Source organism: Pecten maximus, chromosome 14, assembly GCF_902652985.1.
Source record: "Pecten maximus chromosome 14, xPecMax1.1, whole genome shotgun sequence".
In the NCBI taxonomy this organism is placed as follows: domain Eukaryota; kingdom Metazoa; phylum Mollusca; class Bivalvia; order Pectinida; family Pectinidae; genus Pecten; species Pecten maximus.
The window spans coordinates 36,748,721-36,765,243 of NC_047028.1; the positions used below are offsets into that span (position 1 = coordinate 36,748,721).

Below are 16,523 nucleotides of genomic sequence, written 5' to 3' on the forward strand. Positions count from 1 at the left end.
ATAATAAAATATTTTTCTTTAAAAATTATTTTCCTATTGTTTCAATATACTAACATTGTTTCAGGTTATTGAAAATAAACATCTTTAAAAATTATTTTCCTATTGTTTCAATATACTAACATTGTTTCAGGTTATTGAAAATAAACAATCTTCAAAATGTCTTATTTTTGCATCATTATCAGAGTACCCATTAATGAGGTTATCACAGAATTATACAAACCCTGTTGTCATATGTCGCATCAGGATTTTCATCACAGGCTATAACTTCAGGAGCCATCCTGTCAATCAAACAGAAACATTATATTAAATATTGATATATCAATGTGTTTTTTTTTACTGTGTGGGAGGGATGAGAGGCACTTGTTAATTTGAACAGTGGTGAAGTAAAGCTCTATATTTCCTGTATTCCTAATACATTGTACTAAACATTTTTTCATATACAATAAGTGGTGGGGGTCTCTGAAATAATCTTTCTAACCTCTCCCTCATTGATAATTTTAGCTAATCTATAAATGATGAAATTGGAATTTATTGTTTTTACAAAAACAATCTGAAACAGGAGAAACAAATAAACAATATACATTTTTTTCTCCATCAAAATTTTGCTAACCTACAAGGTTAAAGTAAATATTTCATCATAAACAGTTTTCTAAAACAGCAAACAATTGTTGAAAATTTGGTTGATAAGATTTTGATATAAGTATAAAATTGCTCGTCTCAAATAGAGGAGCTTCGATTAGATTTTTAATCTGTCACATATCCATTATATAATACTTATAATATCTACAAAACAATTAATCTGAAATCCAAATCTTACCAATATGGCGTCCCTATAAATGTATTTCTTCTACCAATTGTTTTATCGAGCTGGGCGCTCACACCGAAGTCAACTGCAACAGAAAATTAGTTATTATGTTAATCTTATGTTTGGAGGTCTAAGAGAAATATTACATTACAGACTAGCAATGTTTTGTCTCTAACACACAAATACTCTTACACGATTTTGTTAAAAATATTCATTTAATATCCTGAAGCTTATAACATATTCTGACCTTTTGTGTATAAATAGGAGACTGGTAACTTCCTGTTTAATCATGATGTACTGGTACGTACAGCAACCATTTTCAAAAGAACAGGAAATTCATCATTAAATCATTTAAGATCAGCTTTTAAACATTTTCAGATTCACAGAAAAAAAAATAAAAAAATGTCAGTGAAATACATATTATTGTTTTTTTAATTTTATTTTGTACTCTATATACTAAATCCTGTTTTTTATCATCCGAACTTGTCTGTATTGATATTGTACGCTCACCAAGCTTGACTTCGGCGTTGTCCGTCAGTAGAACATTCTGACCCTTGATATCTCTGTGTATGACCTTGTTTCCGTGTAAATGAGCAAGTCCCTGAAACGAGCATACACAAATAAACATTACAGGTACGAAATACTGATTTAAAAACATCTCTTTTAAATTCTAGTTTAGATCTTTTTTTTTTTTAATTAAACACTTACTATGACCTCTCTCCCATTGAACCCCATTTATGTTAGGTAGATTCTATCATAACTTGATTGACAATAAGCCATTTCTTCGACAGGAGCAGAGGAAAATTCAATTATTCTTAAATATGTTTAGATTCTTAACAGGGGAAAATTCAAGTTATTCTTAAATATGTTTAGATTCTTAAATCTAACACCTGTCATCAACCAATCTGTAAAGAGTTAGTTATCAACAACAAGAAACTTCATTTATTTCAAAATAACTGTAAAGAAATTAACAGATATTAGACACTCTTGTTGGCCCAGATGGGAGTATGTGAGGGTCTTACTGTGGAAGGAAACTGGAGTACCCGGGGCTGGTTGGACAGGTGACCCCCATACCTTTTCATGTCCGATTGGAGAATCAAACCTCGGTCACCTATGTCTGATTGGAGGATCATACCCCGGTCACCTATGTCCGATTGGAGGATCATAACCCGGTCACCTATGTCAGATTGGAGAATCAAACCCCGGCTACCTATGTCAGATTGGGGAATCTAACCTCGGTCACTTATGTCTGATTGGAGAATCAAACCTCGGTCACCTATGTCTGATTGGAGGATCATACCCCGGTCACCTATGTCCGATTGGAGGATAATACCCCGGCCACCTATGTCCGATTGGAGGATCATAACCCGGTCACCTATGTCAGATTGGAGGATCATACCCCGGTCACCTGTCCGATTGGAGGATCATACCCCAGTCACCTATGTCCGATTGGAGGATCATACCCCGGTCACCTATGTCTGATTGGAGAATCAAACCCCGGTCACTTATGTCCGATTTGGGAATCAAACCCCGGTCACCTATGTCTGATTGGGGAATCAAACCCCGGCCACCTAAGTGAAAGATTTCACTGAAAGTTTTCAAAGAAATGTAACAATAAGTAGAGGGGATAATTTAACACGAGTACATCTTGCACTACTTACCCGAAGGATTTCTCTGGCAATGTAGGCGATCCACTCCTCCTTCAATGAGTTCCCCTTCGTGGCTGTAAAATAGCAGTATGAATACATCAAATGTTACGTGCTTCGGCAACTAAACTAACTCACATTAATCGTAGAGAATGAAGAACAATTTGAAATCCTCCCTACATTTTGATATTATCCCTATATTTTGAGATCCCCTAACATTTTGAGATCCCCTTACATTTTGAGATCCCCTTACATTTTGAGATCCCCCCCTATATTTTGAGATCCCCCCCCCCCCCCCTATATTTGAGATCCCCCCCTACATTTTGATATTATCCCTACATTTTGATATTATCCCTATATTTTGATATTCCCCTACATTTTGAGATCCCCCCCTACATTTTGAGATCCCCCCCCCTACATTTTGAGATCCCCCCCTACATTTTGAGATCCCCCACCTACATTTTGAGATCCCCCCCTACATTTTGAGATCCCCCCCTACATTTTGAGATCCCCCCCTACATTTTGAGATCCCCCCCACATTTTGAGATCCCCCCCTACATTTTGAGATCTCCCCTACATTTTGAGATCCCCCCCTACATTTTGAGATCCCCCCTACATTTTGAGATCTCCCCTACATTTTGAGATCCCCCCCCTACATTTTGAGATCCCCCCTACATTTTGAGATCCCCCCCCCTACATTTTGAGATCCCCCCCTACATTTTGAGATCCCCCCCTACATTTTGAGATCCCCCCTACATTTTGAGATCCCCCCCACATTTTGAGATCCCCCCTACATTTTGAGATCCCCCCCCTACATTTTGAGATCCCCCCTACATTTTGAGATCCCCCCTACATTTTGAGATCCCCCCCTACATTTTGAGATCCCCCCTACATTTTGAGATCTCCCCTACATTTTGAGATCCCCCCCTACATTTTGAGACCCCCCCCCCTACATTTTGAGACCCCCCCTACATTTTGAGATCCCCCCCTACATTTTGAGACCCCCCCTACATTTTGAGACCCCCCCCCCCTACATTTTGAGATCCCCCCTACATTTTAAGATCCCCCCTACATTTTGAGACCCCCCCTACATTTTGAGACCCCCCCCCTACATTTTGAGATCCCCCCTACATTTTGAGATCCCCCCCCCCCCACACACACACGCACACATTTTAAGATCCCCCCCCCCCACCCTACATTTTGATATTCTCCCTTGAACTTTTCAGATTCTAATTACATTCAGAGATTCTTCCTATATTTTGTGACCCTCCCTACATTTTGAGACTCTCCCTTATTTGTGCTTATTTGTGGGATAGGGGCTTATTTGCAGATATAAGCTAGGGATATTATGCGTGAGGACTCACAAAATGTGTTCAAACCTGGGGCTCTGCCAAGAGTTTTACAACATAATTATTTGTGACCTCTAGGGTAAAATATTTCCATCCTTCATACCCAGGTATGAACCAGAAATATTTACTCTTATCTTTCTTCAGATTCAACCTAATAAGCACACATTGCACTTGAACACCAATTTCAGAAATAAGTTTTTAAGGAAAAGTCAGAGTTGGTAGAAAAAAACTACCAGATTAAACTACCCGTTACTGCTGATCACCTTTAATGAGAACTAGAATACCATGCAGACACACCTTCAATGATTTTGTAAAATATCTGGTGTATACAAATTGCTGACTAGATCTGTGACACAGGAATCTAGCCCAAGTCAATTATCTATAATATATATATGTGTGTGTGTGTGTGCGTAATATTTGTGTATACAAATCTTTGTCTAGATCTGTGACATAGGAATCGAATCCCGGTCAAATATCTCTATGTACATATGTATACGACACAGGAATCGAACCCCGGTCCAATATCTATATGTATCTTACAGCTATGTATACAAACCTTTGACTAGATCTGTGACAGAACCGGCTCCACAGAACTCCATAACCAGCTGGAATACAGACAATATTACATTATCATGTGTAAGATTTTGTTTTCATGTAACTCATATTCATGAAGAAATAAATATTGGGCTACATATCTATCCATATAAAACAGGTCATTCTGACTGAACTGTTTCAACAACACAATTACACAATGTCATGATGTCATGGTGATTTTGTTACAAGCGTCATTCTATACTGTACATGAACTAAATTTGATGCACTCAACTTTAGTGTAAAACCAAATTAAACAGATTAGCAGAATGATGGATTAGTGCACCAACAATGGTTGCCATAGAAACCAATGTAGATAAACTACAATTATATAAAGCCCAATGACAATTTAGCAGAATGCTTCCAGTGCGAAAAATGCTAAAATAAGATAACCGCCAAAACATGTACATTAGCAGTATATTTTTCTGATACGATTGGTATTACATGATGAAACAGGCCAGCTAGCATGACGTTATAAATTATACTGATTTTACCCATAGCTGGTCGTCTTTCCCGGGAGGGCTCTTCTTTATAAAAGCACCATAGTAAGTAGCAATATTTCTGTGATTTGAGAACTGAAATAAAATAAACAAATATATACATTTAAGGTCATAGTAGAGCCAAGCTTCATAACACAAGTCTATATTGTAGGATTTTCTCAAAATTGATGTTGTAACTCCCATATCTACAATTGCTTCACGATCATGATTCCAAAACAGAAATTCATGATCATGATTCCAAAACAGAAATACAGGATTTTTTATGTATCAAACAAAATGTACTTCTCAAAAAAAATACACATAAATCTTCATCAGTGGAAAACTGGGATCAATGACCTTGACCTATATTTCTTAGAAATCTACACCTTGACACTTATACTCTCTTTGTTTATAGCATTATATCAGCTACCGATTTCCTGCCAACGTTGCTAGGTTTTGTCGCACTGATTATATACAGTTGGTATTTTGTTGGAATTCAAATTATATCTCATGATCAAATTTTCTTAATGTTAATTCACAGCATGACAAAAATTCAATGTATTTCTTTAAGCAGTGTAACTTGTATAGATTTAGATCTGTATATGGCTGTCAATCATCCCTGTCAATATAATACATGCGGATGTCAATTAACTCACTTTTTTCAAAACATTTATTTCCAATTTGATTTCCTCTTCTTCATCCTGCAAATAGAAAATATAAAGGTTAAGAGATTCTCTTAAAATAGTATTGGTGACCTTGACCTTGACCTAAAAACCCTGAAACTCCATCTTGTCTATGATATTATGTCCTTTATCATTGTGTGAAGTTTGAATGAAATCCCTCAAATAATGAAGCCACTATATATACCGTATTTGACCTAATAAGGGCGCAGGGCGCGGGTAAATGACAGTGGGGGCGCCCTTATTAAGATTAGTTATTCTGAAGTTTTATGAAACAGACTATACCTTATAGCAGAATACCCAAGGTTGTGGAAACGGTAAAATATTCAGTCATAAAAATATTCCAGATGAAGATATCTATTCATTATCATATATTAAGCTTAAACATCACTTGAATACTCCTGTAAACTTGTAAACCATGCCAGCTGATCTTTAGACCAGAGAACGTGTGTTCCACCATTAATGTTCAAATGGAACTCTTTTGTGTTCTATTTATAGAAACAGGTGATTTCCCAGATCATATCAGACATCGTTTTCTTTGACCTAATAATTGATTTACAATGTCTTTTACTAGCTTTCTGTTCTGAACAAAAGTTATTTATCAACAAGAATGAAGTCTTTACTTTATCTTCAAATAAAGATGGTAAGTTATTATTTGTGTGTTTAGTTTTGGGTGCTGAGAACTTTGCACTGACATGTCATATGTAGCCTGTAGGAATACACAAAATGTGGCAAAAACATGTGTTCCAGTTACTTAATTTGCTGAAGAAAATTGAACACATAAGTAGTAAAATATTTCACATGAATTATTACTTTTTAACACCATTTTGACACTCAGTCATAGATTTATTTCCTTGAAAAAAGGTAGGGGCGCCCTTATTAGGGTAGGCGCCCTTATTAGGTCAAATACGGTATATAGAGCGTGCTGACAAACTTTGGCTTTATGTACATACATAAAAGACAGATTGAGAGGAAAATCTTTAGTGCCCCTCACTTCACTCGTAGGGGACTAATAAAACAATCTATAAATAGATGTGTGCATCAAAACAATCTATAAATAGATTTGTGCATTAAAACAATCTATAAATAGATGTGTGCATCAAAACAATCTATAAATAGATGTGTGCATTAAAACAATCTATAAATAGATTTGTGCATTAAAACAATCTATAAATAGATTTGTGCATTAATTAACAAATATAAAGTTGGGAATTTCAACAAATTTTCCAGAAACAGTTACCCTATGATCAATTTGTTTTGGCCTATATGTAATAATGATGTATGTATCTTTTAAGGTAGTATCTAAGGTAAATAAACTTTGTCATCTCCCTTACCTCTGTGACGTTCATTACTTTGATGGCAGCCAACTGTCCTGTCTTGGTATGGCGACCCTGAAATTACACATCTCGTTATATTCTCTGACAAAATGAAACCTTCAAAGATTTTTATGTGTATTTTGGAAAAAATATGTTATCAATGCTGAAATATGAACAAGCATACTGAGAATTGCTAAAGCAATGTATGTCCCGTATTGGCCCCACATAAAAATTGTAATAGCGAACTTGACCTTAATTTTTCAAGAATCCCTGAAACTGGAACTTGTACAGTAATATCATGATCCTTTATCACTGTGTGAAGTTTGATCAAAATCCCTCAAACAAACTAATAATGGTGACAACCATGCATGGAATAAGATTTTGAAGGTCAGAGGTCAATTGCAAAAAGCAGCATTTAATTAATTAAAGATGCTTTCTGAAGATGTCAATTAGACAGCAGTGATTAGCAGACTATTCACCAGTAGAGTTTGCAGTATGATGTTCTGAAATAGTACTAGTGCTACCAATTAATGAAAGACAAACTAGAAAATGTCTGTAAGACATAAATGCCCCACTGCGACTTGACACCCCGAAACACAACATTGGATGTGTACTCAAAATCAACCTTTGTATAAAGTTTGATGAAAATCTTTGAAAGAATGTAGTTGCTAGGTGTTGATTGAAACATTTAATGATTTTCTATATTTAGCAACAGTGACCTGTGATGATGGCTTAGGCCTTGGAATCCTGAAACACAATATTAATGATGTCAGAATTAAGTTTGATGAAAATCTGTCAAAGAATGAAATTGCTAGCTAGGGATTAAAATTGAATCGGGATGGGACACAATATGGAATGAGACAGACATGGGCAACACTATATGCCCCGAATTTTATGGCGGGGGCATAAAAGCGGTCACAAGCATGGGCCTACTGCAGGATATATATAGTAATACTTAATTAATTACATGTCTTTTAATTACTTAATGCCCCCGCTGCCACTTGACACCCTGAAACACAGTTTGGTGAGGATTGCAGCAGCAGTTCCTGAGATTCACAGGGTACATAACATCAGGATAGGACGGGACAGGACACCACAGGACGGGATGCCACGGGACAGGACAGACATGGGCAACACTAGAGCTATATGACCCCCCACCCCCACCCCCCCCCCCCCCCCCCCCCCCCACCCCCGTGTCATGGCAGGGGCATAAAAAGTTAAATATATATTAAATATAGAAATTTTCAAGCATATCATATGGTACCTAATTATGGTTTCAATGAATGATTCAGACCGTGACAAAAAATTACGAAAACCACGACATACTGTAATACTGAACCAGATCTATGATAAAGAGGGTTTTGGCACTAGTGCCTTTGGTTGGTACAAACATTCTGGTGGAATATACAGCTTCAGATTTAGCCAGCAGATTAGGTGTAAAAAGTTCACTGTACTCGTTAATTTTCCACCTAGTACTCTGCCACTGTATACACAGATGAGGAATTTGAAATAGTCTACAATTTAATATATACAGCTGTGGTTAGAAGGAATCCCTTGTATCTCTTCATCATGCTCGCACCCTGAGCTAGCTATCGTACCATTGCCATACATCTTCATCTACCTAGAGTAGTATATGTACTGAGATAAAACGTACAGTCGATACAGACAGTTGATACAGACTTCGAGCAGTGAAGAACAGTCGCGGCACCTGTCAAATTTTTAATTTTGAAGAAGCTTCTAGCCATGTGTAAATGGCATGTGATTACTAGCCAAATGGGGAAACAGTTGTAAAATCTTCATCATTCGACTGCTGTTTAAATCTAGAACATGCCGCGGTGCCTATAGGCAGTAAAGGACTTCGCTATACAGAAGCATCAATGGCACTTAGGCTATAACTTTATAAATTTATAATCAAAGAGAAATATAATTAAGTACTGTTGGAAATTTCCAAAGAGTTCATGATATATTCAGCAAAACAAATCCCTGAATCACTTTAAATAAATTTAAGCGACTGCGGCAAAAACAAACTATCATGATAGTATTTTAATAGTCCAGATAATTATTTTTACCTTAGCTTTCAAAGATTTTTTTTCCTAACCAGAAATAAAGCAGATTAATCATTAAATTAATGAAAACTTGCTGAGAACATATTAGCCATAATCAATGTTTCATCTAGAGCCAGATATCTATATTTTATTTATATGCATGCATTTCAAACAGGCCAAACCAAAAAACATTCTTTCCTAATAATTTCATAGATGGAATGTTAAAAATAAAAGACAAAATGTCTCATCAACATCAGACACCAAGTGGATAATCATTACATAAATTATTATACAGCCTGCCCCTATCACCTCTCAAAACAATTACTGATTATTTACGCGTAATATAGCAATGCACTGAAATATAATGTGACTTTACAACCAGTTTGTTTAATTTGATATCATTACTATCTAGATTTGTCCTCGTTACATTTAGTCAAAACTTTATTGAATTCCTTTCTGAGAGTTTGAACGTCTTTCTAATTATGTATAGTTGGTTTAACCACAAATGACTTAATATTTTGATTTTCACATTCCCCAAATGATCCATTAAATAGCAGTTTCACCTTTTTATTTGGGACAATTTCAAAAACGGCACTATTGACTTTACGTCACATTGTTTTAATCACTGTACATGTGTCAAGGTTTTTTTACCAAATTGGTTCATTCCTTATATTCATGACCCCCTCTAATTAAGAGCAATTAATTATAAGGGTGGGTCTAAAACACTGACCCTGAACGAAATAAATAGGCACCTGCTTCTAACATATAATTTGTACGGTTAACTAGCTAGAGGTCATATTGTGAACAATAATGACATTTATAACACTTAATTATGATATATAGTACTTGTGTCAATGTAAAAACTTGTGCTTAAAATCATTTCATTTGTGGTACGTGTATATGGATCTACCCCTGATCCAGATCCCAAAGACACTTTCATAAATGGTAGACTCGATGAAATATCTTACTTTTAAGTAGTTAACTAGAAAATGTCTGTAAGACATAAATGCCCCCGCTGCCAACTGACACCTCAAAACAGGGTTTGGCGAGAATCGCATCAGTAGTTCCCGAGATTAGCTACAGTAGTTACATGGCATGGGGACGCGATGGGACGCGATGGGACGCGATGGGACGGGACAGGACGGACATGAGTAACACTATATGCCCCCCGCACAAGCATGAAAATATTGCAAACAATATTAAATTTATTATATATACCGCGATATCATAGTTATGGACTTGAAAATAAGTTATCGTCTAATAACTGCTCTAAATATATATGTATCGTGACCACAGCTATTGTAATGTATCGATAAAGTTTGATCGTATCGAGACCACAGCTATTGTAATGTATCAATAAAGTTCAATCGTTACACCACTGTAAATGATTATTTTTTCAGGAAGTCCGGGGCTATGATCAGATTGTACAGATGACCTCATTTTATCTGCAAAGTGCCTCATTCATAAAATACCTAACACAAACACTAGAATGTATAACATTATTTAAGCTGTATCCCAGTGATGGATTGTCGGTACACACACTCATCCTCTGTAAGAGAGATTTGACACTATTATACCTAAAGTCATTTTCTAGCCCCACACAAACAGACGTCAGAAATGAATCAGTTAAAATATAACACTAACTCAACTGAATTTGTCCTCAAAATTAAAATATTTAAATATTATCAAAATTTCCAAAGTTGAATTAATCTTTTGTATTGATGCTATTTCTGTTGTTACATACATGCACATGTATAGCTAGCTACATATACTGTCATCTTATTTTTCTATTTCCTTGTGTCGTTTCCTTCAGGAAATCTCGACCTTCACTAGCAAATATTGATACCAGCAAAGCAAGTTACTGTCCCCTATAATCTACAGACTCATAAACTCTGGCATATTTCTACAATGCAAGCAAACAAATTAGATTTTTTTTATTTTTTTTGGCCTTTATAGACAGGTTTTCATTATATTGAGAGAGGTGACTTCTATAGACAGGTTTTCTTTGTATAGAGGTGGCCTTCATAAAACATTCTTCATCATATGGTGTTGGCCTTTATAGACAGGTTTTCAATATTAAGAGCTGGCCTTTTTAGGCAGGTTTTATCAAAAACTATCATAATTCAATGATAGCTATATAGAAATATATCAAGAAAACTAGTTTCTGTAATATTCAGATGTTCCTCCAAGTACAGTGGAAGTGTATCTAGGGTGTGACTCAAAGATACATGCAGTATTAGGTATATAATTATAACGAAGGTTTGATATACAGGTAAACAGGATGGGGTTGCCAGCACACAGCCACTGACCCATTTACACCAGTAGTGTAGAATTCTCTCGGCAGTAAATATTGATGCTTCACTCATTAATTATTTCTACTTTTAATCAAAGAAAAGCTAAAAGTCACCCGACAGAAATAGTTAATGGCCGACAGACACACTTAATGGCTGAAGTCAAGGTAGTATCCACACGTGTGTACATATATATAATATACATGACGGTCAATTACGAACAACAACGGTCATTACACAGTGACCAAACAGACTTCAGAAAGACGAGTCGTAACAGAAGGAGTCAGTTAAAAAACGACGAGCTCAGCTAAACATGACTGATGGGATTCCGGCACCGTACACTAATTAAATGATTTTCAAACAACCATATTAAAATATTCAAAACAGAACACAAAACTGTTTTTTTACATGATTGAAAACAATTCATATTTTTGTCCTGCAAATTATTATTACCGTATTTTTCACCAAATTGAAGGACATTTCAGAATCTGTGGTCATAATAGACAGGTTTTTGTATCACATGTGGTCACAATAGACAGGTTTCTGTATCATGTGGTCACAATAGACAGGTTTCTGTATCATGTGGTCACAATAGACAGGTTTCTGTATCATGTGGTCACGATAGACAGGTTTCTGTATCATGTGGTCACGATAGACAAGTTTCTGTAACATGTGGTCACAATAGACAGGTTTGTGTAGCATGTGGTCACAATAGACAGGTTTCTGTATCATGTGGTCACAATAGACAGGTTTCTGTATCATGTGGTCACAATAGACAGGTTTCTGTATCGTGTGGTCACAATAGACAGGTTTCTGTAACATGTGGTCACAATAGACAGGTTTCTGTATCATGTGGTCACAATAGACAGATTTCTGTAACAAGTGGTCATTATATACAAGTTTTGGTAATACAAGTGGTCATAACACACAGGTTTCTGTATCACAAACTCATGACCAAGTGAAATAACCTAAATGGAGCAGTCGGTGAAATGAAATCCGTAATTCCCTCCCTCAATCCCAAAATGTCAGTCGTAACCTGAAGCCTTGGACAATGTATTTAGTACACAGACTGACAGAGTCGGAAATGATCCACCACAACAGATCCTAGACCCCTATCATTATAATACTGACAATATTTACAATGGTATCCCAGAAAGCCCTGATGAACTTTCTATATTACAACTGTATCATGTCTGTGGACTGTCTGTAGAACCAAATGGCTACTGAAACAAACACTGCAGCAGGCGTGGTGTCCACATTGTCGAAGATTATTTTACCGTCTGGTGAAAATTATGTTTTAAGTCGGTAAAAATGTCTTTGGTCTAACAACAATATATTTCAATTTTGATAGAATCCACCATATTTCTTTTCAGTCCTCAGAACTGTCTCAAACAAACCGACAGCATATGTTGACGTCTATTTCATACACTGAATTTATGAAAGACCAACTTCATAAACACATTTTCCATTTCACAGTAGATCAATTTTATATCATTATATAATATAATTTGACAGAGAAAACAAGATTATAAGCCATATTATGATATATAAATATAATGTATCTTTAGTAATTTTCTTTTAATTTTTTTCTCCTAATATTTAACTGACTGAACTGACCAAATTAATTTCTCAATGCCAAGGGTTCTGGACAGCTGGTAAAATTACTTGTCTGAGGAATATGGCTAATAATAACAACATGATAATTAAATTTTACACCCTTTTCAGCCATTCTATTAAACAATAATAAATAGCTACATTAATTTTTTTAATTTTTTAAATTCAGCAATTAAGTGTAGAAGGATTTTTTTTCCTTTATGCCCCAATAACATAAAGTGGTAGCGGACATGCTTTGAAGTGCCTTCTTTTCAACCGTCAATTATGACACACTTCATGTGCACATGTATGTGTGTTACAAAACATGTGATTAAACAGCCTTACATCTGAGACAGTACACAACATTCCCGTGAATATAAACATTCTACCCCCGAGCGATCTACAAGCTAAGTTTTACTGCCTTTAGATCTATGAAGACCAAAATCTCAATTTTTTTTTATGGAGGACAAAATCTAGTTTCTTCTGAAAATTTTAATTCATAATATTATATTATACATTACCTGTACATGGAAATGCTAAATTATTATTTAATTAGCCCTAGATAAGAAATCACAAATTTCCTCAGTGTTCAGACAGCGATCTATTGCCTTTTCTCAGTATGTATATGCAGCTAGCTAGACGGAGATTTAGGCAGATTACAACTTATTTAATTATACATATATACTTGGCTTGTTATAGTCCCATAACTGGAATTACAGTAGGCGAGCTTGGTCCCAAATATGACATTCCAATGACAAATAGCTAGTACCGGTATATAGGATAGGGCCTTTAAGGAATTGTTTTCCTTTGTAGGCTTTGATGTAGGTCAAATGATAAAAAGTAGGTCAGTATCAAACTGTGACCTACTTTTTGTACATGACATTTTGAAATTTACCTGTATTACCTGGCCAACATGTCAAATTTTACACCTGAGTGAGTTTCAGCTATAGTCTGTTCTTACTTGAAAATATGAAAATGACAAGTTGAATATGACTTATTAATAAAGATTTTAATGAATTTATGCAGGCTCACTTATAATAAAGCTTAGATGTTTGCGGTAAATACTTAAACAATACCAAGTTTTATTTAATCGACATATATTATGAAACCTAACTTTATCTCTAGTTTCAAGTTTAAATTGTGCTTGTGATCACTGCCTCACCTAGGTGAACTCAGGCACGGAGTATGAAGTTAAAGTGATAGTTATTGCATGAGACAGAGCCCGGGTATCCCCCCAGCCCCCTATAGCTACCCCCAACCCTACCCCTCCAATTCACCCCAACCCCCATCCTCGTTCCTATTGGGGGACAGTAAACACATGGTAATGTTTATATAATGTTGAAACACTCACTGAATATCTGAGCAAATATGTTAAATATAGGTCTACACATATATCATGTACATATTAACATACCAAATATAAAACTGATGAAATGTAGCAAATCAGGAATGCTGGGTTTTATCATATGATATATATATATATAGTAAAAGCACATTTTTTCATCACCAAATGGACTACAGCTTCATTCATGATATCAGTATTATCACCATCCCATCCCCACTTGTTATAATTAATAGTCCCATGTTGGAATCAATTGATTTCACTGATCTTCAAAATTGAGCTCATGATCATTATTATTTTCCTTGCTGATGATCCAACTAGTGTTTTGGGAATCAGGATCATTTATTGGAAAACTGTAAATTATTCAAACAATCATTGATTGTAATCAAAATATCTTCACTGTGCACGTGATATATTTTGTATTTAAAAAACATAAAGCATTCATTATGCTGATGCATAGTGTCAAGTATTTCAATTTCCAATGCAACAATAAAGTCAAAGCTCGTCTGATCAGCATCAAATACACTGCTCTTCTCACTTTAATTTGCCCGAAATCAACTGAATTTAAATGTCATTTTGAAATGTTACCAAAGACAATACAGTGTTTGAGGCAGATTTTTTGTATGTTTGTTTGCGATGTTGATCACCACGATAAATAACGGGGTCATTTTGAGGTCTCCTGGTAGTAGTTGGTGACTACCTCACTGTACAACATACAGGAGTCATGTCACTTGCGATCCAGAGCAATAAGGGTAAAATATCTAGCCCAATGATCATGACACAACCACGACAGCACAGACCGATTCATTTCTCAGCTTCTTGAGAAACACAAACCAACATTGGTAAGAAGTGTATGTCCATCCATACACCTCGGATCTTCACCTGAGGTTACGTGGCTGGCACTCTAATGGGTTGAGCTATTGTATCATCCCCCACTTTAGGTGAAGGATAGGTAACAACAGAAATTAACAAGAACATCAATATATTGCATTACAAGTAACTTAACAATCATTTATTGATGAGGAATTCAGGCATGACACTGGCAATGAGAAACTTCAAGCTGAAATATATAGAGGTTACACAACGAGTGATTGTTGGATATGGAATTTATTTCACATCAGTGAGTTATTTTTTAAAAGTTACAAAAGACACGAGCTTTAGCGAGTGTTTTTTGCAACTTTTAAAAACTAACTTACGAGTGTGAAATACATTCCATATCCAACAATTTCGAGTCGTGTGACCTGTTTCTACCACAATAATATCGGCTTGAATCAAAGGGAAACGTGGTCAAGTATAATTTCGCGTATGCAAATAAAGTGTACCGGTGACGTCTGGGACCCGGTGATGTGACGTCATTAGATTATTGATGACGTTATTAACAATTACAGCTTGGGTCAAAGTTCACCGTGTTAGCCAATCAAAATGCGTACAGAGTTTATACCACGTGTGGTATAAACAGATTGTTAATCAACAGCTGTAATGATTAACTGATGGTCTGAGAGTTGAATAACACAGGGTATTGTGGTAGAAACAACCTTTAACTGCTTCAATTTGGAAAACATCATTATACTTTCCTGAAAATTGGTAAGATCTTCATATTTTTTTTTCTTCTTTTGGTGGAGGGGGGGGGGGGGGGGGGGGGGGGGAGTACTTTTATCTAAGGAAAATTAAAGTCAGTCCTCGGCTGTGAAGCAGGGCAAAAAAAATATCACACATGTGTTTTGTCTATGTACAGGCCTAAGGTTTGCAACTTCAAACTGGCAATGATATAATAATTGAGTCCTTATCAGATTTAAAGGAATTCTTTAAAATAACTAGCTAGGGTCTTTTATTCTTCTTTTCTTCAAAAGACAATAGTCTAAATAGGCATAGTTTAAACACTTAACCCTGACTGAGACTCGAGTTGCTACCTTATATGTTTATGAATTCAAATTTTCTTATTCATAATCAGTGATCATTGGAATACTAGATATATAATGATAGATAAAATCATTGAACATACCTTATACACCTGTCCGTAGGTGCCATTTCCGACGACCTCTATCAGGTCAAATATCCCAGCTGGATCCTGAAATAAACAACCAAAAACATTCACTGGACAATTATCGATATTAGACGATCCATTGAAATAGGTAAGTGCCAACCAGTCCATTTACTATTGATATGATATTTAGTTAGGATTTTCAAAAATGCTGGAAAAAAAAATTATTAACAAAGACATTCTCAACCAGATGTTAAAGGTCAAAGGTCAAAATGTAGACCTGTCAAATTGACCTACAAGCTATATATATGAAACACTGCCTCACCAAGGTGAACTAATGATCCAAGTGACAAGTAGTGTATGTGATACTGATAACGCTCAGACAAGATTTGTCTTTGATGTAGG

The 16,523-nt window shown here is 35.7% G+C and overlaps 1 protein-coding gene across 13 annotated transcripts in view; it reads right to left on the bottom strand.

Moving 5' to 3' along the window:
- LOC117342172 (misshapen-like kinase 1) overlaps nucleotides 1–16,523 on the bottom strand; it is a 116,771-nt gene that overhangs the window by 98,145 nt on the left and 2,103 nt on the right. For all 13 annotated transcript variants that reach the window (XM_033904195.1, XM_033904192.1, XM_033904194.1 and 10 more), the window contains exons 2-10: nucleotides 16,140–16,205; nucleotides 6,885–6,941; nucleotides 5,527–5,571; nucleotides 4,886–4,966; nucleotides 4,357–4,405; nucleotides 2,467–2,528; nucleotides 1,316–1,406; nucleotides 818–890; nucleotides 221–278 (exon numbers count right to left, since the gene is read on the bottom strand). In XM_033904195.1, the coding sequence (XP_033760086.1) occupies nucleotides 221–278; nucleotides 818–890; nucleotides 1,316–1,406; nucleotides 2,467–2,528; nucleotides 4,357–4,405; nucleotides 4,886–4,966; nucleotides 5,527–5,571; nucleotides 6,885–6,941; nucleotides 16,140–16,205 (582 nt within the window). The remainder of the gene's footprint in view (nucleotides 1–220; nucleotides 279–817; nucleotides 891–1,315; nucleotides 1,407–2,466; nucleotides 2,529–4,356; nucleotides 4,406–4,885; nucleotides 4,967–5,526; nucleotides 5,572–6,884; nucleotides 6,942–16,139; nucleotides 16,206–16,523) is intronic.